Source organism: Artemia sp. Qi Xiang Cuo, chromosome 11, assembly GCF_049724085.1.
Source record: "Artemia sp. Qi Xiang Cuo chromosome 11, ASM4972408v1, whole genome shotgun sequence".
In the NCBI taxonomy this organism is placed as follows: Eukaryota; Metazoa; Arthropoda; class Branchiopoda; order Anostraca; family Artemiidae; genus Artemia; species Artemia sp. Qi Xiang Cuo.
In genome coordinates this window covers 52,335,699-52,360,252 of record NC_142804.1, presented here as the reverse complement: position 1 = coordinate 52,360,252, position 24,554 = coordinate 52,335,699, and the positions used below count along the sequence as shown (strand labels likewise).

Sequence of the window (24,554 nt, the reverse complement as noted above, 5' to 3'; positions counted from 1 at the left end):
TTTTAAGGCTAACATCATAATCTAATACCTGTAGACAAGATAATAAGTTAACTTTTGGGGCCCTAATAGGAGCTCAAAACAGAATTTGCTCCAGAAGCAATTATTGAATTTAGAAAGAGCATAAAAAAGTATCATATTGTGTATTCACTTTATTCCTAACTAAATTGTGTGAATATGTAAATATGTAAATATTTACCTTACTTCTTTCCATTTCATATCCTAGGCTATATTTAACTGGCATTAATGAAAAAACAGTAACAATTCAATAAATTCAACAAGTAATTAATTCTTTTAGTACCACTATTTTGGACAGTTTAATTATGCTTTTTTGGTTTTTATTTTGTGAGCAGTTAAGACAGGCAGGTGTGTAATTTTTTCAAAATTCTGGGGGGACACCAAATTTTCCCAGATCAAGTGGAAAATGAGCCATACAGTATCATAAATGCAAAGAAATACTGAAGAAAACTGACTTGTCTCTGAATTATGCAGGCTATCTTAGTTTTGACAAGATTTTTCAAGAAACAAAATTTCAGCTGGGGGGAAAACTAGGATTGGGGGGGGGGGTTGGAAGGGTGAATTGCAAAAATTTTGTCAATTGCAAATTTCTTGAATATCAGCTTTAATACCAATTTTTCTGTCCTATCCACAAACAACACACCACCCCCTCTGCTAGAGCAATTAATCCCCAGAACCAATGATCAGGCCACTTATTTGTGAAAAGGACATTAAAAATAGGCTTAAAAAGCTTGATGCTAACAGAGCTGCTAGACCAGACAGTCTAAACACAATACTGTTAAGAGAAATAGCTGAAAAATATTGTCAAACCAATTGTAGTAAAGTGGGTTTTGGTTGGGTGTGTTATTCTACCATTTGTAGGGAGTATAATTGTGGTCCTAAGGTGATTAAAACTAAGGTAGTATGCCCTTAGGCTTTGGCCTGACTAAATATCTGAAGTGTACCTACTGGGAGTTAATCAAGAAGCTTAAATAATGTTGTTTACAGAGGTATGGTATAATATAACACTTTTATTTATGCCACCAAATTACACAGTCTGGATATATTTGCCATGGGGACTAATGGTCCCAGATAATCAACAATTATAATCAATCTATAATAAAGTACAATACCAATACGATATTTGAACACTTACAATATTCCAACAATATTCCAAGGTATTCCTAAAAATAAATGGACAGGGGCAGCCTGGAAAATAGAATAGTGCACCCTCAGTTCCAAAAATCTAATGTTATATACTATAAATCAACCACATCAAAACCCACCAATTTACATAGTTACCCACAATAGTGGTTAGTAGCAATTTCCTTTTCAAACCTCACATAAAGATTGGACTCAAGACTGGCTCCTTCAATTCAATACAATCAAATGCTGTATTTTGCACCTTGGACCTAACAACCCAATAGCTACCTACTCAATTTACAATCCCATCACAAAAACAATTGAGCATCTAGAAAACAGAGAGGAAGAAAAGGACCTTGGTGTCATCATCAACAACAAGTTGAAGTTCCACAGCCACATCTAGCATGTTGTTTCCCATGCAAATTCCAGCCTTGGCCTATTAAAACAGACAATCAGCAGCTGAGAGGCAGCAATAATCATAAAATTATATAAAGCTCTCGTCAGACCCCATCTCGATTTTGGCATGTGCCTTGCAGGTCCTTCTTATTGGCAAGATGTAAGGCTCATCAAAAATGTTCAGAGGCGAGCAACAAAGTGCGTGAAAAGCTTAAAATCAACTTCATATGAGGACTGCCTCAAGCGACTTAAGCTATCTACCCTCGTCTACAGACGCATGCGTAGCGATATGATGCTGACTTACAAACTTCGAGAAGAAAACTCTACCATCTTTAGCAACAGTCATAGCACAAGCCATCATTACACAAGAGGACACTCCAAGAAGCTGCCAAAGTTAAGCTCCGAATTGAGAACCCATCAAATGTACTTCTCAAGGAGAGTCATAAACCACTGGAATCAATTGAAGGACTCAACTGTCAGTGCTCCCTCAATCCAGTCATTCAAATGCCACCTTGACAAGGAGTGGGAGAAGAGGCAGTGGAGGTTCAATTGGGAGTTGTCAACTCAAGAGCACTACAGGTCCGGCGGACCTTAAAATCTCAAATGGATTAAGGTTCTAACTGAAAGTAAGGAGTGATGTTAAAACTTAAAATGAACAGAGATTATTCTGTATATGAAAGGGGCTGTCCCCTCCTCAACACCTTGCTCTTTATGCTAAAGCTTTTTATTGTTTAAAAAAATAGAGTTGTAAGAAAGTCAAACTTTAGTGTAAAGAGCAAGGCATTCAGGAGGGGACAACCCCTTTCATATATGGAATATTTTCTGTTAGTTTTAAGCTTTAATGTTGCTCCTTACTTTCAGTTAAAAAACACTTTTTTCTTTATTTAATTTTGGAAAGTTTTTGAATTAATGCAGGTTTTGATTTTGGCTCACCGTACATGAATAATTAAAACAAAATTTGCATATCAATTTAACTTTTATTTGGTTAAATGGCTTCCTGGAAAGATATCTAATTTTATTTACGAACGTTTTTATTAGTAATAAATATACGTAACTTACAAATTAACTTATGTAACGAATTTATATATTCATATATTTTAATATGTATATTAGGGGGTTCGCCCCCTAGTCAATACCTTGCTCTTTACTCTAAAAGTCGAATTTTGTTCCAATTCTTTAAAAATAACCCCTTAATCCCAAAGGCCATTAATTAGAATAAATAGCTCTTATGAAAGTAATAACAAATCCTTGGCTTAAAGATCAAGGTATTGACTAGGGTGCGAACCCAATCATATACATATTATTTTCTGTTCCTTTTAACTTTTGATGTTGCTCCTTATTTCCAGTTGAAAAACTTGTTATTTTGTATTTAATTTCTGATCTTTTTTTAAAATAATGCTGGGAAATCTGGTGCCTCCTTCATAGCAATGTCCCTTCCCCCATGGAAACCTCCTCCATGGAAAGATCCTCCCACATAACACCCGCCCCCCCCACTACCAGAAAAAATCTACCCAGAAACGTCGGTATACTTCCCAATAACCAAAACTATATATTAACATTGGGTAAAGTTCATAACTTTCAGCCCTCCCCCCGGTGACTTTGGGGGATTAAGTTATCTTAAAGACATAGTTATCATATTTTCGACCATGCTAACAAAATGGCTATCAAAAAATTTTGATCGGGTGACTTTGGGAAAAAAATGAGCATGGGAGGGGGCCTAGTTGCCCTCCATTTTTTTGGTCACTTAAGAAGGGCACTAGAAGTTTTAATTTCCATTCCAATGAGCCCTCTCACGATATTCTAGAACCACCGGGTCGATATGATCACCCCTGGAAAAAAAAAACAAATAAACACACATCCATAATCTTTCTTCTGACACAAAATACAAAATTCCACATTTTTGCTGATAGGAGCTTGAACCCTCTATAATAAGGTTCTCTGATACGCTGAATCTGATGGTGTGATTTTTATTAAGGTTCTATAACTTTTAGGGGGTCTGTCCCCCTTTTTCAAAAATCAGCCAAATTTTCTCAGGCGCGTAACTTTTGATGGGTAAGATTAAACTTGATGAAACTTATATATTTGAAATCAACAGTTTTGGTTACTATTGAGCCGGGTTGCTCCTTACTTACAGTGTGTTACCACAAACTGTTTGATTCCATTTTTTTTTTGTTATAAACTAAGGGTTTTGCTTGTATTACTCATAATATAAGAAATCCTCTAATGATGAGTGATAAGAAAAGCATGGCCCAAGATTAGGACCGAAATTCCAAGAAGAGTGAATCTTGCTGTACTATGTTAAAAAGTAAAAATATTGTATTTAATCATTCCACTTCGTTTTTTCTCATTGCTGTTTTGCTATTTGCCTTCTTTGAAATTTTGATTTGTTTATTATTTCAGGAGGAGATGTATTTTTTCTGCCAGTAAGAGGCCTTACAGCAAAAGTGAGCCTAATCAGCTAGTTCCTCAATCAAAAGTAAAACATTTATCAAAAACTAGTGTTTTTGAGTCTTTATTTGCTGTTGGTAAGACAGCAGTTGATAAGCTGCCAGCTATTGACTTTAAAGATATAGTACAAAAGTTTACTAGATTTGATAGTAAAGCAGTGTCTGCTAATATTAAGATTGGTAGAAATCAAGTTAAACATGAGGAGGATGACAGTGACAATTCAGTGAATGCTGAAGTATCAGCAAGTACAATTCAAAGTGTTATTGGAGCATTGTGGAAGTCAAGTGAGAGACAACAGGCCATTCCAAAGTGGAAGCAAAAAGCTAGACCTATTGTTTCAAAGGTTAGTAAGTGTTTTTGCAGCTTTTTGTTTTTTCTGTTTACATTGCAACATTTTAATTTTTGTGTTTTTGTGTGTGATATTAAAGTGTTTCAATAAATTTGTGATGTTCTGGTTGTTTTACATCCAAAGCTTTTTTCCCAAATTATAACTTATATTCATTGGCTTTTGTTCCATGTAGTTTACAGCTTTCTGTATCTTTGTATGGTTTATTATAAGGGCTCTCTACGTATTGCTTGAAAAAAGGGTCTATGCTGTATGTGTATCCAGGCACACAAGGAATGGGGGGGCCTCTTCTCAGTTAGATGAAAACCAAAAATCGTGGATGATAAAAATAAGCATGGTAAACTTTCATCCAGTGAAGTAAAATGGAGAAATATATGACAGACATATTGTTTCTTAAGTGCTATGAAAATAGAAGAAAAAAGATGAGAATAAAGGAGGGTGGCTTACCTTTGTTTTATTTTGTTTACTTTTTGTTTTCTACTATTATTTTAAGTTTTATTTGAGTATTTTATTTTCTGGACTTTGAAGATTAGCTGTTTAATTATTTTTCTTTGCATATTATTCAGGACTGACAGATATGTGGAAGTCCTTGCCAAAACATCCGCCTTTTTTTTGTCCGTTTTGTTTCGCTGGTAAAAATTTACCTTGTTTGTTCTAAGTAATTCTTTTGTTTATTTTCTATTATGTCTAGCCAGTGCTCTCTAAGAACATTCTAGTCTTGAAAAAGGGTTTAAAAGTTAAGACTAGTTATTATTATTTTCACATTCAGATTTTTTTTGTACCTGGCATTTATTGTATAATGATGATGAATTATTGATGTTCTCACATCTCTAACGTATTAGGTTATCCAAACACCATTCTACCACCAATTCCCCTGCCCCTAGCAAAAAAGTTTTCCTTCTGTTAAAGGAATTTTGACCCTAAAAGGTTAAACACCACAAAAAAAAGCTTAAAAGTCCTCTAGTTTTTTTTCTAGAGGACTTTATTTTGTACTTTATTTTTTCCAGGAAATCGTGTTGTTTCTGATGTTAAAATGGGCTGTACCTCCTAACTATATCAAAAATTCACATTTTATTTTCCTTTTTTTATATCCAACTACTGTAATTGGTTCTTTAAATACAGTTTAATTGTATACCAAGTGTAAGCTAAAAATACAAGTGAGTGGGAAAACTTTTCCTTACAGATAGAGACTCTGGATTTTTTTTTATACCAATTATGGCCAATCCCTGGCTTTTTCTCACTAGGTAAATATGACCCTGTAGATAGAAAATTAGTTTTTTTTAGCCTAGATTTCTCCAAGTTCCCTAGAGAACGTACAGGCCATTCACACCAGTGGTACATCTTCAACAGTTGTGCAAATCTTAATAGTTCTTGCAGGCTGGTCACAGAACCTCCTTCCCCTTCATGTGTATTTTGAGTGTGTATTAGCGCTGTTGATTTTTCAGATATTTTTTGCCCTTTATAAAGTTATATGGTTCACTCAGAAAGATCCATTGTTGGACTCGTCTGATTCAATAAATCAAAATTTCTATCCTAATAAAGGCCCTATCAAGCAAGGAACTATAAGAATGAGACTTAGTATTTTAAGAATGAGTCAAAAAGACAGATTTCTTTCTTTGGTTTATTTTTTGTACTTTCAGGCTTCATTGTGTAAAGTGTAAATGTAATTTAAATCCAGTAATTTACTTACTTGATCAGAACAAATAAACTTTCAAATGGGGATAAATCCATTTATTTAGACAGTGAAAAAACCGGTACCAAAGTCCAGATGTTTCGATCACATATACAGGGACCGTCTTCAGTAGAAACACTAAAATAATAAAATAGAAACTAGCATATTTATGCGCAATAAAATAAATAACTTTTTGGGTCATTCACAAAATATTGAACTTTTGGATTACTAACTATATATTTTTCAGAGAGAGTTCAATGACAAAATTCATTCAAATTATTGATGCTAATTTTCTTCTTTAATCTTGTCCAAAAGTAAAACAAATTTCCAATGAAGGTGGCAAAGCTTTCCGTGTCTTCAAATTGCAAAGCAAATGTTGAGTTTATAGTTGTTTACTGGAAGTTCATTATTTTGTGAATGACCCAAAAAGTTATTTGGTTTGTTGTATATAAATATGCTTGTTTCGATTTTATTATTTTAGTGTTTCTACTGAAGACGGTCGCTGTATATGTGATCGAAATATCTAGACTTTTGTACCTGTTTTTCACTGCCTAATAAATGGATTTATCCCCGTCTGAAAGTTTATTTGTTGGTCATAGAACGGCAGTGCGGTCTAAGAAGACAACACCTAATTAATGATGTTACGTCAAAAATTACTTGGTCAGTCTATCCATTAGTGGGTCCTTTAACTTTTGAAGGCTTAGGATGCAGCTGAAGACGTGTGCAAGACTATTTGGACAAGGGAGGGAGGCATTCGAAAAATGTAAGACATAATCAATATGTGAAAAGCTTTAGAATTGTACACACTTAGATTTCACGGGAACCTGGCTCTGAAGGGTACGTCAGGTGTTAATTAAAAAATAAATGATAATGGGTGAAACTCAAGAATGTTAAATTAATTCCATTAGATTGTTAACGTAATATATAATGAATTTTTACAAACAAAAGAGATAAGCCAAGCCCAAAATCAACATTTCCACATTAGTAAACTGACAAAAATAAAATCTGAGAAAAGATTCCCAAATTTTCATCATATCATAGCTGCTATATGCATCCAGGTTATTAAAATACTAATTTTCGTTTTGTTCTTTTTTTCTACATTAGAATAACAGAACATAATAGCATCTTTCTAAAATACTATTTTTCACTTTAGATTCTATTTTTGTTTTTTTTCTTTTTAGGAAAGTATTGACGCTCGAACCAAAAGAATAATTCATGCTTTAGCTCGTTACCGAAATGACGAAGATTTGCTTGTTCAACTCGATGATTTTTGTCAGCATCTTTTTGCTTTCCCCCAGGCTCGTTGGGTTGCTGTTAGGGTATGTGCACATTTTCTCTTTTTCTCTGTTTTTGAAATCCAAATGATCTCCTTAGTATTTTGTAAAATTATGTCAGGTTTCCCAAATCACCTATCAGTTATAGATTATGGTATGTACTCCTTCCCCTTTAACTCTCGTTTTGCCCCAATATCTTTAAGATAACTTTTAACATGAGATGAATTTTGCTTCTAGAGCCGCATTTTACATTGTTTAATGATAAAGATGTTTTCATTTGGCCAATATTTAGTGCGCTTCTGTTTTGGATCCAATTTGGGGAATTTATTTCCATGGCCAACAAAAAATTGTGTCTAAATAAGTAAAAAAAAATCCCTGTTTATGCGCTGGTACTATTGGTATTCTTCTGTAAGTGGGTATTAAAAACGGAATTTTTCCAAAAATTTCTAATCAGAAATTTATTCTCTGTCATATTTTTTTTCAGAAATACAGTATTGTAGTGCTAAATATTTTCTTTTATTTTCTCTTCTGTTTTCGTCGTTTGCGTTGTCGAATGAAAATTCAATTGAAGCACCTGAAGAACTCCACCCCCCCCCCATTCACTATGAAATCTTTGGTGTAAAAAAGGTAATTTGTCTTCATTTTTATTTCTTTATCGCACTTCTATGGGTTAAAACAATTGATTTTACCAGTAAAACAAATAGCAAAAGAGCACCATTTTTTATGGTGCAGCTCGGAATTCAGGACAGCAACGCAATTCTGACATAAATATAGATGAATTCAGTGAAATATTCGGAGAATTATACCTACTTTACGACAGGCTAAGTTGTAAAGAGGTATTGAGGGTTAAATTTTTTTTTTCTTTGGAAGGCTAAGTATACTTTTCCTGTTACGCAAGAGAAAGTGCTGGGAAGTACTTCATTACTGATTTTAAGTTGAGCAGATAATTGAATAAGCGACTAGTCTTCATGGTCGTTGTCTCAGTTGCCTTAGCTAGATGGAAGAGGTGGCAAGTCTGTTTTTAGGAACTCGTCTATTTGTAATAACCGGCGAACTACAAAAATATGTGCAAAGGTATGAGTAAGTTTGTAAATATCTAAAATTTCTTAGTTAGGGAGGTAAAGTAAATGTATATAATAATACTAATTTATTTTTATCCTCTTTACAAAACATTGAAAATGCTGATAGAGGACGAGAAAAAGAAAATACACAAAAACACAGAGCAAAAATACAACATAAGAAGTAAAAAACAACGAAGAATGAGTTTACATATCAGTCACACAAAACTACAACATAATGAGACACCTCTGATGAATACCACTATAATTTAAACCCGGATGCAATTCAGAGGAAAACCAACAATACGTTCTTTACGCTTTTGGAATCTTAACGAAAGTTCCTCCATTTTCACGGTAATATAAAAAACTCTGTATTTCTCAGTGATTTTTTAATGTACAAGTACAATATTTAGCAGACTAAAAAATAATTCTTCATTCTTAAGCTAATGCACTTCGTATCCATTTGGCTATTTTTTTTTTTCAGGAACAGCATCATAGCTGTTTCTCTGGTTAATTGTTCGTTAGATATTCTAGGAGGGTGTGACATCGCTGCTTTTAAAAGTCAGAGAGTCAAAATCGGACACAACCATACAATCATTTGTAAGAGAAGCGCTTGCTCTTGTTGGCTACTTGGACCCGCCAGATGCACCTGGTTTAAGAGTTTTATCGCTAGATGGAGGTGGAACGCGTGGGGTTCTCATTATTCGAATTCTGGAACTAATTGAAGAGTTGACAGGTGGGTACAAAATCAAGACAAGTAGGCCTAGATAAGCCTTCTATTCAAATTTCTCAACTCTGGAGTATTTAAAATTTTAGGTATTCCGGTTTCTTTTATCATTATAATTATTATGTATTTATTATATATTATTATTATTATTCTATTAATTATTTATAATTGTTTTAAAATATTTAATTATTACTTATAATTATTTTATTATACAAATTAGTGTTATTTATTTATTTTATTTTTTTAACAAACAATACTTTCGTAATCAAGAAGTGGTCCTAATCTTGTAGATTATCACTTGTTTTGTTCAGTTTAATATTGTTGCTTTTTGTATTTTTCCTTTTTTTTTAGAATCTTTTTCCTGGTTTTCAAAAAATCAAAATACATCCAATAAAAAATAAGCTATTTATTTTTCTTTCACATAATCAATTTGCATTTCGACTTTATAATTTGCGATTAATTAAATAAAACTTCTTGCTTAATAATAAGAATGAAAGAATAACAAGAATGATGAAAGAAAAGGAAAAAAGGAAAGGGAATCTTCCTGCAAAGACTATCATTATACTCAAAAATTTCCTACATCTGTGAATCTCAGAGCTGAAACCTAAAAGCCTTGACTTAACATCTATCAGCTCTTCTGTTTTTTCCATAATCAGAACACTTTATAAAAAAAAAACTACAAAAAGTTTTTTAAAAAATTACATCAGTGAAATACAAGTCAGCGGAAAATCAACTGGATTAGAACGAGCTACGAACATAAACACTATTGCAGCCATTATCTAAAAACCTTCAGAGACTGTATAAAGTCTTGATACGTATCAATTTTGCGTCCAAACTGAAAGATAAAGATTTTATTTACAAAATCGAAACAAATCCAAACAAATTAGTCTCCGGTTGGAAAACGTAAAAGAACTTGCGAATCATAACCAAGAAGAAAATATGAGGAGCAAAGACCGAAAAGGCGTTTGAATAATGACTACCAACTCCTGTGCAATCTCTTTTTCTCTTCTTATTCATTTTTAAGGCGTTTTTTTTTTGTAAAGTGTTCTGATTATGGAAAAAAACTGAAGAGTTGATAGTTGTTAAGTCAAGGGTTTTAGGTTTCAGCTCTGAGATTGGGCCCCAAATTAAGCATTCCATTTCAATTTTCTAGATCTGAAGCATCTAAAGTTTTTTTCTTGACTTAAGAAAAATAAAAGTCGTAATTTATCTTCTACATACTTGTTCTGTGTAATTCTTACTTTCATTTTCAGGATGTCCATCCAATCAAAACTTTGATTGTACCTGTGGTGTCACAACAAAATTATAACAGTTTTTTATGTGTCAGTAACAAAATTATACTGCAATTAAGCTGAAAAGCCTAGCCGCACGCCGTTAAGTGTTGTCTGCCGGCTCAAACTTCAGTGTCTGTTTTTTCGTCTTTTTGTTTTTCTGTTAATGTTTTTTTTTTTTTTATCAAATTTATTATCTATTTTTTAGTTGGTTCCCTAATTCAATAGATTATCTGATTATTTATATCGCTTCTAAAGGTGTCAACAAAAAGAAGAACGTTCCTTTTTTAATTGTTATTAAATTTGTAGTATTCACAAATTCGTCAGTTAATCTGAAGGATTTTACCGAGCAGTATTGAATAAGGAACTACCAACTTCTTCTGTGCAATTTTTTTTTTTCTGCTTTTTCTGATTTTCACCCTTTTTCATACTACTACTAACAGCTCACCGTGACACCAAGCCACATGAGGCCAACCAGCTACGCATGCTCCTCCTCCATCCCAGTCTATTCAAAGCCTCCCTCTTTGGACTCTCCCAGGAAGTTTCCAATTCGTTTAAATTTTTCTTTATGACATTCTCCCACCGAACTTTTTTAACAAATGTTTGGATTCTGGAACTAACTGAAGGATTGATAGTTGATAAGTGAAGACTTGTGGATTTCAGCTTTGAGTTTGAGCCCCAAGTTAAAGTTTCCATTGCAATTCTTTAACTCTGAAGTATCGACAGTTTTAGCCAGTCCAGTTTTTCTTTTTCTTTAAATTGGTGCTACTATGTGATATACTACTATTTGATATGTGATATTTTGCTACTATGTGATATGTGATATTTTGAGTCTACGACAAATTGCGAAAACAGCTTGAGAATTGTTGACTACTTTTTCGAAAAGATATGCGTTGAATATAGTGAAATTATGATTCACATATTTAACAACAATTGTATTGGGGGCAGTTTCAGTAATATAACTTTGTGACGAGGCATTAAACGCTGTTGTTTTATTTTGTACGTTTTTTTTTTTTTTTTGGAATTTCCATTTTCAGGACGTCCAACCTATCAAAACTTTGATTATATCTGTGGTGTCAGCACTGGTGCTATACTTGCTTTACTTCTGGGAATCCACAAAAAACCACTAGCAGAATGTGACTATCTATATAGAAAGATGGGCACACAGGTATTTAGCCGAAATCGATCCGATGCCATTTCAAGTCTCGTCCGATCGCATGCATACTATGACACCCTTGTATGGGAGAAAGCTCTTCAGGACAGTGTAGGGTTTGAACCCATGATTAAGTGCACGAGGAGTGGGTTTTGTCCTAAGGTGAGCTAGTACTCTTTTTTCTAATGTGCGGATCAAAGCAGTAGTATGGCTATGTATGCACAAGCATAGCTCAGATATGTTTTTGGGGAGAAGGGGGGTGGAAGTGTTTGGGAGCGTGCTGTTTTCAGTTAGTTTAATGCTCGATGTGTTCTTTATTTTTTTTTTTTAGCAAGGGCAAGTTGATGAGTTACAAGACGTTAAATGGCCAGTGAGCCGAATTAGAAACTATAAAAATCCCCGTGTACATTTTTAGTGGAAGAATTTTGTAATTGTGCAAATGAAATTTTCCTTTTCCACAACGCACAAATAAACTTTTCATCTTCTTTTTAAGTTTCGGGTTAATTTTGTCGCACGAAAGCAATTTGTAATTTGGCTCGTTGTATTGTACTTCTGTATTGTACGTTGCATTTTACTAATACTAGAGGAAGATCTAATGTCATAGGTTTTTTCTCTCTTTTTAATTTGTAAACGAAGGACACATTACAAACCTTTCAATACTGGAAGTAAAACATGAAATTATTCAATATAGGGTTGAAAGCTTGTTTTGAAACATAATTTGCTGATACTTGGGATTCCCCTATATATTTTTTTTGGGGGGGGGGGGTTATTTCGTCTTTACAAGTCATGCCATTTTTTCTGTTAATCACCAACAATGGTTAACTCTAATCGTCATATAAATCTCATTTGGAAAGATTTCTTATCTAGCCATTATCGCAATCAACGCGATTATAAAGGGACAAAAATTCCCAATGTGGGCTCCCAAAATCATTAACTCTATGAAACAAATAGCAGAGAAAAAATGAAGAAGCTAAATTCATTGTTTTGAATTTATTTGGATTAGGACAAAAATGCTGAAAAAAAACTAGAAATTTGCTAGTTTTATAATTGCTGAGACCTTGAATAGCAAAAAATATTAAAAAAGTAGAAATCCATTGAGTCTTTCTTTTATTTAGATTTTCACAAAAAAAAAATCATAAAAAGCTGAGAGTTGGCTGGTTTTGCGATCCGGTGAACTTTAAAACCTCCCTTCCTCCAACGGAATTTTCTTTCTCAGCCAGATTGATTGTTGGGAAGATAACTGGGAGAGCAAAAATATTAGAGATGACTTCTATTTAAAGGTTAAAGTAGGAAGTCGAAGAAAAAGAAATATGGAAAGGTAATTTCATACATTCTTAAATAAATTTTTGTTAACTTGTTTGTCCACTCACAATAGTTCATAGAACAGCAGAGTAAATTGTTAAAGAAGATACATTGCTGATTTGATTGTAATATAACAATTTCAGCGTAATATAACAAAATTTCAACACCCAACAGAAGAAGAAGAATTTTCTCGCTGGTAAAACGTTTTGGTAAAACGTTAATCCAACAGCAACAGCAACCTTATAAGAAAATCGAAATATATTTTCTTGTGATTATTATCGCTTCTAATCAGCAGTTGTACCAAACCAATCCTGCTCAACTCATCCTCAGAGCTATACTGTGGTGTTTATCCTCCCAATAGTATGGTGCAGATGGTTTGATATCGTTCTATTTTCCCTTCTTGTTTTAGTTTTATTTTTGTGTTTAAAGCTTTTTCCAATAGGCAATGATTAGAAGTCCTCCAAAAAAAAAAAGTCCCCCCAGATCCCAAATCAAATTCCAGTGAAAGTGTCATAGTGAAAGATACCCATCCTGGCTAGTCAAGCACAATATCTCAAAGTTCTTATGATAGCTCCAATTTGGAGAATAGGACAATGATAAGTGTAGGGGCTAATGTAACCATAAATGATGATAATGGGTTTCAAGAGGTCCTCTCTAGAAGTTCTAAAATTAGGAAAAAAATCTCCCCAATTAAAAGCATTTCCCCTCTCCCTGCCCAAGATCCTCCCTCCAAAAACTTAGGAATTTACCTTAAAATTACTCCCACTACCCCATTTGAAATAAAAATGATCACTGCAATAAGAGTTGCAATTTTTAAACTGCTAAAATCAATGTTCTCTCTTAACATTAACCGTGATGGATATCTGCTAATAGCTGTAGAAGATTAGAAATCAGCAGATACAATAATTAACCTTAAATCCCTTCTGAATACCCCAATTATTGCATCTAATTGGAACCCAAAACAATCACCAACAAAAATAGTAGTTTATAATGTTCCCCCAGAGATATTTACTCAGGAGTTAAAAGAACTCTCAGATAGGGCTGGAAACACAATCCCAGTTGAGGATGTTACCCAACTAGGAAAACCTAACTCTAATGGCCTAAAAACCAGTAGATCCTTCTTATTCACACTGAAGGATAAAATTGATATCCCAGAAAAATTATTCCTATTTGGGCAAATCAAACCACACAAGGAATACAAACCTAAGCCTATCCAGTGTCAGAAATGTTTCAAACTGGGACACACGACATACAAATGCAATGAAATTCTCCAAGAGTGTAGTAATTGTAAATTTTTCCTTCCTAAAGAGCTGACAACTTGCAACAACACTCAGCCTACATGCATCAATTGCAAAGGCCCACATGAATCTACAAATAAATCATTATGCCCTGCATACAAGAAAAGAGCTCTAACACTCCAAATATCAACAGAGAAGGCCATCCCATACCCCTTTGCAGCAATGGAAGCAAATGCTGCCCAAAAATACTAAATAAAGCCTGTAATGAAACCAACCAAAACCCCCAAGTCAAATGCCCCCAATGCATCAAGCACCCCATATAAAACACCATCTTTCTAAGCCCCCTAGCTCAAATCCCTATCAGAAGGAATCACCAAGCCAACAAGCCTCCTTGTCCGGTGAGACGAGGTCAGCCTGGCCCCCCCCTCCCAAAAGGAAACAAACCAGTAACACTACCAGGAATCAACCCCTTAACCAACAAACAGGATGCACAACCAAACATGCAATCCCCAAATATATGCTTATTCATTCTAAACTGTAATGCAGTTCAGGCCATGAACATACATCAAATACAGACAACAAAAATTATTGCAGAATTGGCAAAAATCTACATCCCTGATGATATGCTCATTCAAGCAAAAAAAGATCTTGCTTTACTTTTAACAAAGCTGAACATTGATAAACAGTCATATGAAGAATAAATCAACAACACAACATTTATCAATACTCAAATGGAATGTAAGATCGCTCACAGAAAATAAGCTAAATGAACTAATATCATTTATGAATAATAATTCCATTAATATTGCTTGCCTCCAGGAAACTCATTTAACCCAAAATCAACAAATTAAGTCTCCGGGATATACTATCCTGAGAAAGGATAGATCTTCAGAGAGAAAAGGAGGTGGGGTAGCTTTATTAGTTAATGATAATATAAAATTTTGTGGCATCAATTTTCCAGATTTTGCAAATGATGTTGATGTAATTGGTATCAGTGTTTGGCTGAATAATTTAAAAATCTACATAATAAGCTTTTATAACCCTAATGGCCAAACTACAAATGCCAAGGATTTCTTTAATTATATAAATAATTCTAATATGTTAAAAAATATCATTATTTGTGGTGATTTCAATGCCCACAGCCTTTTGTGGGGGAATAAACCAGCAAATAAAGCTGGTAAATTCATTGAGAATATGACTTCAAATAATAATGAATTAGCTGTTGCTACCCCTCCAAACCTGAACACATATTTCAACCCCAAAAGTGGCAGATTCTCGACAATTGACCTACAAATTATGTCATCAAATTTTTTGAAAAAAATTTACATAAATAAAATTGATAGTCTATGTACTGACCACTTTGCTATAGTTTGCTCCCTAAATGAACCTGCTGAAACTTTATCTCATACCTCCAAATATATGAACACTAAAGCAAATTGGTCTATGTTCCAAAATAAGCTAATTGATGAAATTACAAGTTTCACCCAAAGTTCATGCATTTCTAACACAACAGTTGACACACATGCTGAAGCCTTGACATCTTCACTAGTAAATACAGCTAATGAGGCTATCCCCAAGACAACACCTAAGAAAACATTCCCTAAACAAATTCATAAGGCATGGTGGACAAATGAGTACCTAAATAAATGGAGGATAAAAAAGGCAGCTTGGACAGAATTCATTAAAAAACCATCACCTATTACACGCTTAAAAAAAATTACTACCAGAATCTAATATAAAAGGACTATAATAGATGCTAAATATAAATACTGGAATAATTTTGCAAATAATCTCTCCAGAGAAACACATGAGCCAATTATACATAAATTCATAAGCCATATCTGTGGGAAAAAGACTTCCCCCAACCCACTCCTGTATGAGCTTATACATAATAATACTCATTATGACAATGATAATGGTGAAGCTAACCTATTTGCAACTATTTTTGTTAATAAGCTAACATCAAATAATCAAAGCAAACTGTCCACAATTCCTATGAACCCAAGTTACCAACCACGCCCAGGATCCGAGTACATAACAAATCTATTTTCTATCCAGGAATTGAATAATGCAATACATCATATTAGGACCAAGACTAGCAGCAGTTATGACAATATACACCCTACATGGATAAAAAATCTCACAGCTTCTTACAAACAAGAACTGCTAAATTGTTATATTCATGCTTGGACATCTTCTAGGTTCCCCAATATATGGAAATGTTCTTCCCTCATACCAATCCTAAAGAAAAATAAACCAAAAGATAACCTTGAGTCTTATAGGCCCATAATGATTACAGCTGTGATGGGGAAAATAATGGAGAAAATGATATATCAAAGACTCCTCTGGTTTGTTGAAAAAAATAATATGATCCCACACACTCAAACTGGATTCAGGAAACACCACTCCTCAACAGATGCTTTCATTTTGCTAACAAATGCAATAAATGAATCTTTCTAAAAAAATAATGTCCTAGTGGCAGCTTTCCTAGATTTTGAAGGGGCATATGATAATGTGAACCACCAAATCCTTTTAAATAAAGTTGCAAACCTTGGTGTGCCCCCTAAGCTAGTATCCTTTATTAAATTGTTCATTGAAGTACGAAGTTTCATCGTTTGTGTTGGTTCAGCCTCTTCACCCCAAAAGACAATAACGAAAGGCCTACCTCAGGGAGCAGTCCTCAGTTGCCTCCTATTTGCCCTATATCTCTGGGACATGAACCTACCCCACACGAATCTACAATATGCTGATGATCTGGTGATATGGTCATCTGGCAACACCTTTCAGATAGCACAGTCAAATCTACAAAAGTCACTTTTCCGGTTCGAAAAATTCTCTCAACATTCAGATTTACCCATTGCACCTATCAAGTCAAAAATAATCCAATTTCACTAGAAGTGAAACCATTTTAATGCAACACTAACTCTAAATAAATCAACTATTCCAGAAGATAATCATATTAATTACCTGGGTCTCATGCTTGACCAAAAACTTAATTTCCACCTCCACATTTCAAACACAATAAGAAAAGGCTATAGAAAAACAATTATACTAAAAAGACTTCTTTCCACACCCTGGGGTTGTAAGGAGAAAACCTAAATCCAGTTTTATAAATCACATATAAGACCCCATTTTGACTATGGGCTCATCGTCTATGGTGCATGTGTAAAGACCCAGATGCAAGAAATTGAAACAACACAAAATGATATAACACGTCTCATATTTGGTCTTAGGAAACCCACAAGCACCAAGTTTCTGCTTATGGAGAGTGGATTAACAACAATAAGGGAGAGACGTAGCTTTCTCTTGACAAAACATCTTACAAAAATTGAATCAAATAGCTCACACACATTACATAATTGGTTAAGAAATCCAGCCATGTATAGAGGTATTGCAGATGAGTATGCCAATATTCAAAAGAAGTTCCCTGTACCTGCAAATTCTATTGCACCTACTTTCCCCCAATCCCCTCCATGGAATTGGTCATTTCCCATAATAAATACTGAATTTTCAAAATGGAATAAAGATTTAACCCCTATTGCTTTTGTCCAGAAAAAATTTGCAGAACTTAATACAATTACCTATAAAAATCACTTCCAAATATTTGTTGATGGGTCAAAAATGAATGAAAAGGTTGCAATTGGTGTTTTCCTTCCTCACCTGAAAATTTCAATGGGTGAGAGATTATTTAATAATTTATTTATCTATAATGTCTGCTGAGTTAAATGCCATAATCATGGCATTAGAACACCTTAAGCAAAACCAACCTTTGATTGCAAATTCGAATAATATTATCATCTATTCCGACTCTTTATCAAGCCTTGAGTGGCTGGCCTCAGCTCCACAATATAAGTTGGACATTGACACTTATCATTGTCTCAGTATTATTGATAATCTTGCTTCAAGTGGCATAAAAACTTATTTTCAGTATATTCCTAGCCACTCTGGCATAAGTGGTAATCATCAGGTTGATGAAATAGCTAAAAATGCTTTAAATATTGACCAGCCAAGTGGGAGACCAATCCCAATTAGAGATATTTTCCGATGGAGGCTATCAGATATTAATTTTAATAAGATTAATCCTATCCTTTCCCCCTTTCCCAATAAGCATCTTTCTAAAATCTATCATAGAATTCGTTCTGGAACAAATGGACTAAATTTCCTTGCATTCTCATATAAGCTTTCTAATTCAAGTGGTTCAATTCCCCTGTCCCCTCTTTGCAGGCATTGTAATATGAATAATGAAACAATTGAACATTGCCTAATTGAATGTAATATGCTGACGTCTGCACAACATACCTTGCTTTGTAAACTGTTAAAATACTTCAAACACCCCAAAATCTCACTATCAGCCAAGAGCTTAGCCAACTATACCTGCACACAGAGCACATAAATCAATATCTATCATATTATATTCGAACTCCTTGAGTCAAAAGATCTACTAAAAGATATCTGACAATATCTAATAAATAAGAGACAACCAGGATAGTAGCTCTGTAGCCTACAGAGTGAAGCAAAAAGACGAGGGCTAAATAGTACCAACTGAATAGCCCATCTGCTGTGACTTAGAAGAAAAAGAAGAAGTATTTGTTTTTTCGTCTTTGTTTATGTTTTTGAGCTTGTTGTTTAGTGCTGAGCTATTTATAATAATATGAACTAACAAAATTTTAGTTTGTATGTCAAAATGATTGTAGTGATTTTCCATTGCTAGGCTTTATTTTTAGACAGTTTACTAGCGGGTGTGCGGGATTCAGATTTAATCAGATAATATGAAGTTAAATCTCAAAAAGTTTGAAAATATACTTTTTATTCATTTGAACGGGAGGTTTCATTGCACATTTCTAATGGAAAGGAAAATCAAGGTAATTAAACTAAAGAAGTAGAAAGTATATTTATTAATAATGTTGAGCATTCCGCCCCCTCCCGCTCTTCCCAGCTTGCATTGAAACTTTCCTGGTAGGTTAAAACTCCAATTGTAAGTTTTTTTTCATGACCATGTTGGATTTTGTTTTATACATAAACTTTGGTGATGTTTTCTAAAAAATCAAGACTGTGGTCCTAAGCAGGATTGCCACTGAGAATTTAACAAGATCCCATGATTCACAAGCTAAAAAGCCTAAGGTTTGAAGAAACACTCACTGGATATCAAATAATAATATATACTTTATATACTTGTTAAGGGTAATGTTTAATATGTTACACTCAAGATCCCAAGTTAAGAGAGGGAATCTCATGTTATGGGGATGATTCCAAGGAGTGGCAGTCCTGGTCTTAAAATATTTAAGATTACGAATGGGGAACAAAAATGTAAGGATTGCTAGCTGTATAGGATGCCCCTATGTTTCAAACTCAAGTACTTAGTCGTCCAATAAGATATTCCCTCTAAAATAGGGTTTATGTTTATAGTGGAATTTTAATTTCAGGTTGGTGTTGTCTCTTCGGTTGTAAACCAAGATAAAGCTTTTCCATATATTTTCCGAAATTATAATCTACCTCCGCGAAATCAGTCTCGCTACCACGGATCGAGCCGACATCGATCTTGGGAAGCCACAAGGGCTTCGTCAGCAGCACCCGGTTATTTCAGTGAATTTTCTCTTGAAGACAATGTGCATCAGGTTTGTAGAAACTAGTTTTAGAGGTATAATGTGTCCCATATTGTGATATATTATGATTGTATTACAGTATTAATACAAAAGATGAATTTGTACAGCTGAATTGAAGATACAACAGAAATTGGAAAAAATATTTTTACAAATGAATAAATGAGGTTTTAAGGAAGAAAATATTTTTGCTTCTCTCCATAAATGAATGTTGCCAAAATATTGACTATTTTGGCTTTATGATCTTGAATCTATGAGCTGGTTTTTATAAAAGTATGTTGAATATAAATGTGCTATCACACTCTAGACTCTTTGCTTGATTTTTTTTTTTTTTTTTTTATAAACATTTTTGTTTTATGGAAGGATAAAGATTCTCCAAAGCCATTGATAGTGCATAGGGTGTCGAATCGAAGTTTCAGTTGCTAGGTCTTTTTGAAGGGACAGGTAGGAGGCCTGCTGCCCAATGTGAGGCGGCAGCGGAAATTGAGCCCCGGTCCTTGAATTGCGAAGCAGAGCATCAATCCACTGCGCTACCCCAGGATTTTATGAATCTTGAAAGTTAAAATTTGGAGAAAAGATAAAAGTACAATACAACATAAAAGATGACCATGACTGATGCTTTGGGTCAGCATTCCCAGCCTTTTTAGTGTCGAGGCCCCAAAAAAAGATATAAGAATATAAAATCAGTCACTTCACGACCCCTTTAAAATCAAATAATTCCAGCCTAATAATTTTTTTTAATATTAATGATAATTATTTATTTGTACCCACTTTACAAAACATTAAAATTGCTGATGAGTTGAATGAAATCTACTAACTTATGAATAAAAGGTCCTTGCTGACATGTGTGTGTGTGTTTTTTTTGTCTCACTAACAGTGGCCGTTCGTCTAAGGAGCTGTGAACTTTCATCCGTGGGGGGTCACGATCCTTCTGGTTGATGAACGATACTTTCAATAAAACTACATAAATAGAAATTAAACATATTTATAAATTGTTATTTTGGGTTCTCTTTTTTTTTATTGAGATAAACGTAGGCCTAAATTTGTGAAAACGCTCAGGTATGCCATTAAAAGTAAGACTTAATATATTTAGGCTATAATAAAAAAAAAACATTTCGCTTCAGTATATTTTTACAGTGACCAAAGCAGCAAAGTTTGAATAACGTTTGGTCAAAGTTTTAATGCTGAAGCGTTGAATCATTTGGAGTAAACTTATAGTCTAGGAATTTTTGTCTGCATTTCCTAGGAAACTATATCTAGTTGACATATTGGCAAACTCTACCTAAAGAATTAAAATTCGATGTATCAAAGTTTTTGCTCAATAATCAATTATAAATGACGTCTTCAAACTTTTTACTTGTGGCTTAAACATGAATTATGGTATTATGTACTGTGTACTTAGTGTTTCTGTTTAGCTTGGGTTTTTAATCGTATTACCTTGCCTTGGCTCCTCCATGGACACATGGGGCGTCAGTCAGGAGTAGCCTGCCTTAAGTGAGCCGCTGCTTAGATGTCCTTCTAGTCTGGTATGAGACTCGTCTGAAGGGCTCTTATGTCACGTGCGTAATCTTGAATAACATATTATCATCTAAAACTGTTTATAGTTTGAAATCACGCACAGTTTAACTGCTTTGATAATGTCATGTTACATAGGTGAATTTGGTCAAATGGTGCTGGTAATGGCCGTAGAGAGAAAATTGTCGCCCAAAAGCTTCCCAAATTCATCATTTTGGTTTACCAGAAGTTTAAGAGAAATATTCATAAATCATCAAGTAGTATTTTACTGTGTTAAGAACCAAAATGCCTTCAGACAGTCTTTGATAAAAATATTTGGCAAATATTTTCGTCCTTGGGGATGGAGATTAAAGTTGCACTAAGCTTGAGAGACGGAAAGACAACTTCTCCATCCTCCTTAGCTTCGACGCTGTCCCATCTTTTGACCCAGATCTGATAAGAGCTGCATCGTCAAATAATTATTCAAGCGTAAAATTACCATACATCATCATCAATAAAAAAATGAAACCCAAAACGAGCAGAAACTAAGAAGGGTAGGGCTGACTTCTCTTAAAGTAGAGAAGGCCAAGAACAGATTTGGTAGTCATACATCTTTTGTTTACAGTCAAGTACGCTCAAGGGTTTAACAAATGAATTGTCTTCCCAAAATTTTTCGACGGTAAATCAATGTTTCCGCTTCTATGATATTTTCTATCAATTTTTATTTGTTCAGTCTCGGCTAGCGGCGAAAAAACACTTCTACGTTATATGTTTTTATTATTCCCCTAATATGCTGTTTCAAATATTCGTTCTACATGAATCTAAAGTAATGTGCAGTCGCTTATATAATGCATAGAAAAGAGAAGATGGTAACAGCATAGTCTTAGCAGGGTTGCCACTACCCGTAGCTATTCAACATTTTTAGACAGTGATGCACGCTCAAGGGATCACTGAACGAATTATAGTTTTCCAGGGAGCAAATTAGCTCTATTATCATCCCTTAATCCTACATGAATCAACATTAATATTTAGCTGTCTCTTTAATATAATAGGCCATGTTCGTCTTTTACAAGGTTGCAGCTACCACTGCAACCACAAAAGAGAAGAGAAAATAGAAATTGCACAGTCACAGCAGGGTTGCCACCACTGGCAGCCATATCACCAAATTAATTATTGGTGATAATTCACCCCGAAATTTTCCTGGAAGTGAAGTAGTCTTTTTGCTAAAGACCTTCACTTTTCAACCCAAACTACAGCTACAGGAGACTACAACTACAGGAAAAAATCCTTCTACACTTCTACTATTATGGATTTTCATTATTCTTAGTCCTTTATGGTCAAGCATTGGTTCCATATGAATCCAGGGTAATCTGGATTTGCCTGTATAACTTTATTAGAAGAAGAAGTGGTGATGCTAGGACAAAGTCTTGGGGCGTATAGTCTTTGTTGGGGTTTACAGGGAAAGAATAATGTCCAACTCATTAGTTGAGTCATTTTGGCACATCGACCGGATCAAATAAATTCTAATTTTCTTTGTTAATCTATTTTTTGTTTAATTCTTTTTTCTTTTTCTTTTTATTGTATTAGCAGTTTTTATTTATTTAGTTTTGTTTGATTCACGTTGTGAAAGTTTAAAGAATAAATACTGACACCTGCGAAATAGGAACGCCGAGCACTTTGGTACCAACTTGACATACTCCATACTAAGATGTAATGAGAACATTCTCAATTATGAAGCATAAAATAGAAAAATGTCTTCGTGCTATAACATTGTTAATACATTATAATCAAAAACAAGCAGTGTAATCTGGCATTTAGATCGGTCAATAAGTTTTGTAACTGAACCTTTCAGTTAGTGCCGAAAGTTCTTGAATATTATTCCTTGATTTATTATACCTTACCATTCTGCGTAGTAGGGCTTACGAGATTTTTTTTTATGACTGAAATTTAAGGTAACCATAGAGAAGAAGTATAAAATTATGAAAATATAAAAAAATTTAAATGGTAGAAAGTCCAATCGCGTATAAAAATATAGAAATAAAAACATAGACCTTGGGTCAGGTTCTGATAGGTTTTGTAATCGGCTTTGACATAAATAAATTGTAAGATCATACTGGCTATACATGACGTTCAAAAACGAAGACGAAGGATAATTAAGAAACAAAAAGAATCAACAACAACGAGAGCAATTTTCAACCAGTGAAAGAGGAAAATGAAACAAAGTAGATGTCTTGATAAATACCTTGAAGACGGCCAAGCCGTCTTTAATGTCGATCGTTAATGTTTAATGTTGAAGACGGCCAAGCCGTCTTCCTTTCGAATTTACTCAGAAAATCCAATAAAACCACTTAAAAAGGAGATAAAATCAAGTTGATTTGTTTGTTGTTTCTTCGTGCTATTTCATTTTCATATTTTGTATGTTTCTCTTTAGCAGCCGGATTTCGTGTCATCGGATAGAACTAGTATCTTCAGGTATCGAATATTCAGTTTGTTTCTATTTTATAAATGATTTGAAAAATGTATATATTTCTCTAGCCTGCAAAATTATGTTTGAAATCAAGAAAAGGTTTTTGTTTTTGAGCCGGCAGAAGTTTATTATTGTTACAATTGTTCTAGATAGGTATTGATTTGAGCATTTGATTTTCTTGTTAGATTTCTTTTAATGATATTTTTGGAAGAATTCTGGTAATTTCGTTTTCAACCATTCATATTGGCTGGAATTCTTATAGCGACGTCGGAAAACCGCACTTTACGAAAACGATATATTCTACTTTGTTTTGCAAAGTTTCAGAGGAGTTTCCGATTTTGCATTATAACATTGTTACCTTCATCTGGAAATTCGAGCTTAGAATACGAATTTGTAGATTAAGCTATTCGTTATGTCTTATTTTAGGACGGAGGCTTACTAACGAATAATCCGACATCAATTGCCATCCATGAAGCTAAAAATCTATGGCCTCGGTCAAAAATTCACTGCGTCGTATCTATAGGCACAGGAAGAAATCAGCCTTTGTCTACAATGGAGGTGGCTATGCCAACGGGAACATCTTTGAAACAAAAGCTTGTCAAAGTTATTGACAGCGCAACAGATACAGAAAGTAAATTGCATTATTTTTACGGCTTAGGTTTGCTATATCGCCAGAATTTTTTTTTATTCTTCCGTAATTTTCCTCATATTCCGGATTTTTTTTTTTGGGGGGGGGATTCTAAAGTTTCAATGTATTTTTTTTTATTACGGATCAAATCCTTTAGGAAGGGCTTGCTCAATGATAAATTAAATGGCAAAATTACTAATCTTGTGGAAGTAAAAAGACAAAAATAGTACGTTCGATTATTTCAATTATCCAATAAGCTCGAGCACTTATCCTTAGCGTTTCACGGGATAAAACGACGTCAGATGTTAGAAGGATCACCACTTGAAACGGTCAAGCTTAATTA

General features: G+C 34.1%; 1 protein-coding gene across 1 annotated transcript in view; it reads left to right on the top strand.

The window, feature by feature from the left end:
- The window catches only part of LOC148947122 (calcium-independent phospholipase A2-gamma-like), a 35,098-nt gene that overhangs the window by 3,230 nt on the left and 7,314 nt on the right, over nt 1–24,554 (top strand). Inside the window, exons 2-7 of the mRNA XM_089096881.1 lie at nt 3,934–4,324; nt 7,181–7,318; nt 8,866–9,067; nt 11,367–11,644; nt 19,446–19,637; nt 24,010–24,214. Coding sequence (XP_088953007.1) covers nt 3,934–4,324; nt 7,181–7,318; nt 8,866–9,067; nt 11,367–11,644; nt 19,446–19,637; nt 24,010–24,214 — 1,406 coding nt within the window. The remainder of the gene's footprint in view (nt 1–3,933; nt 4,325–7,180; nt 7,319–8,865; nt 9,068–11,366; nt 11,645–19,445; nt 19,638–24,009; nt 24,215–24,554) is intronic.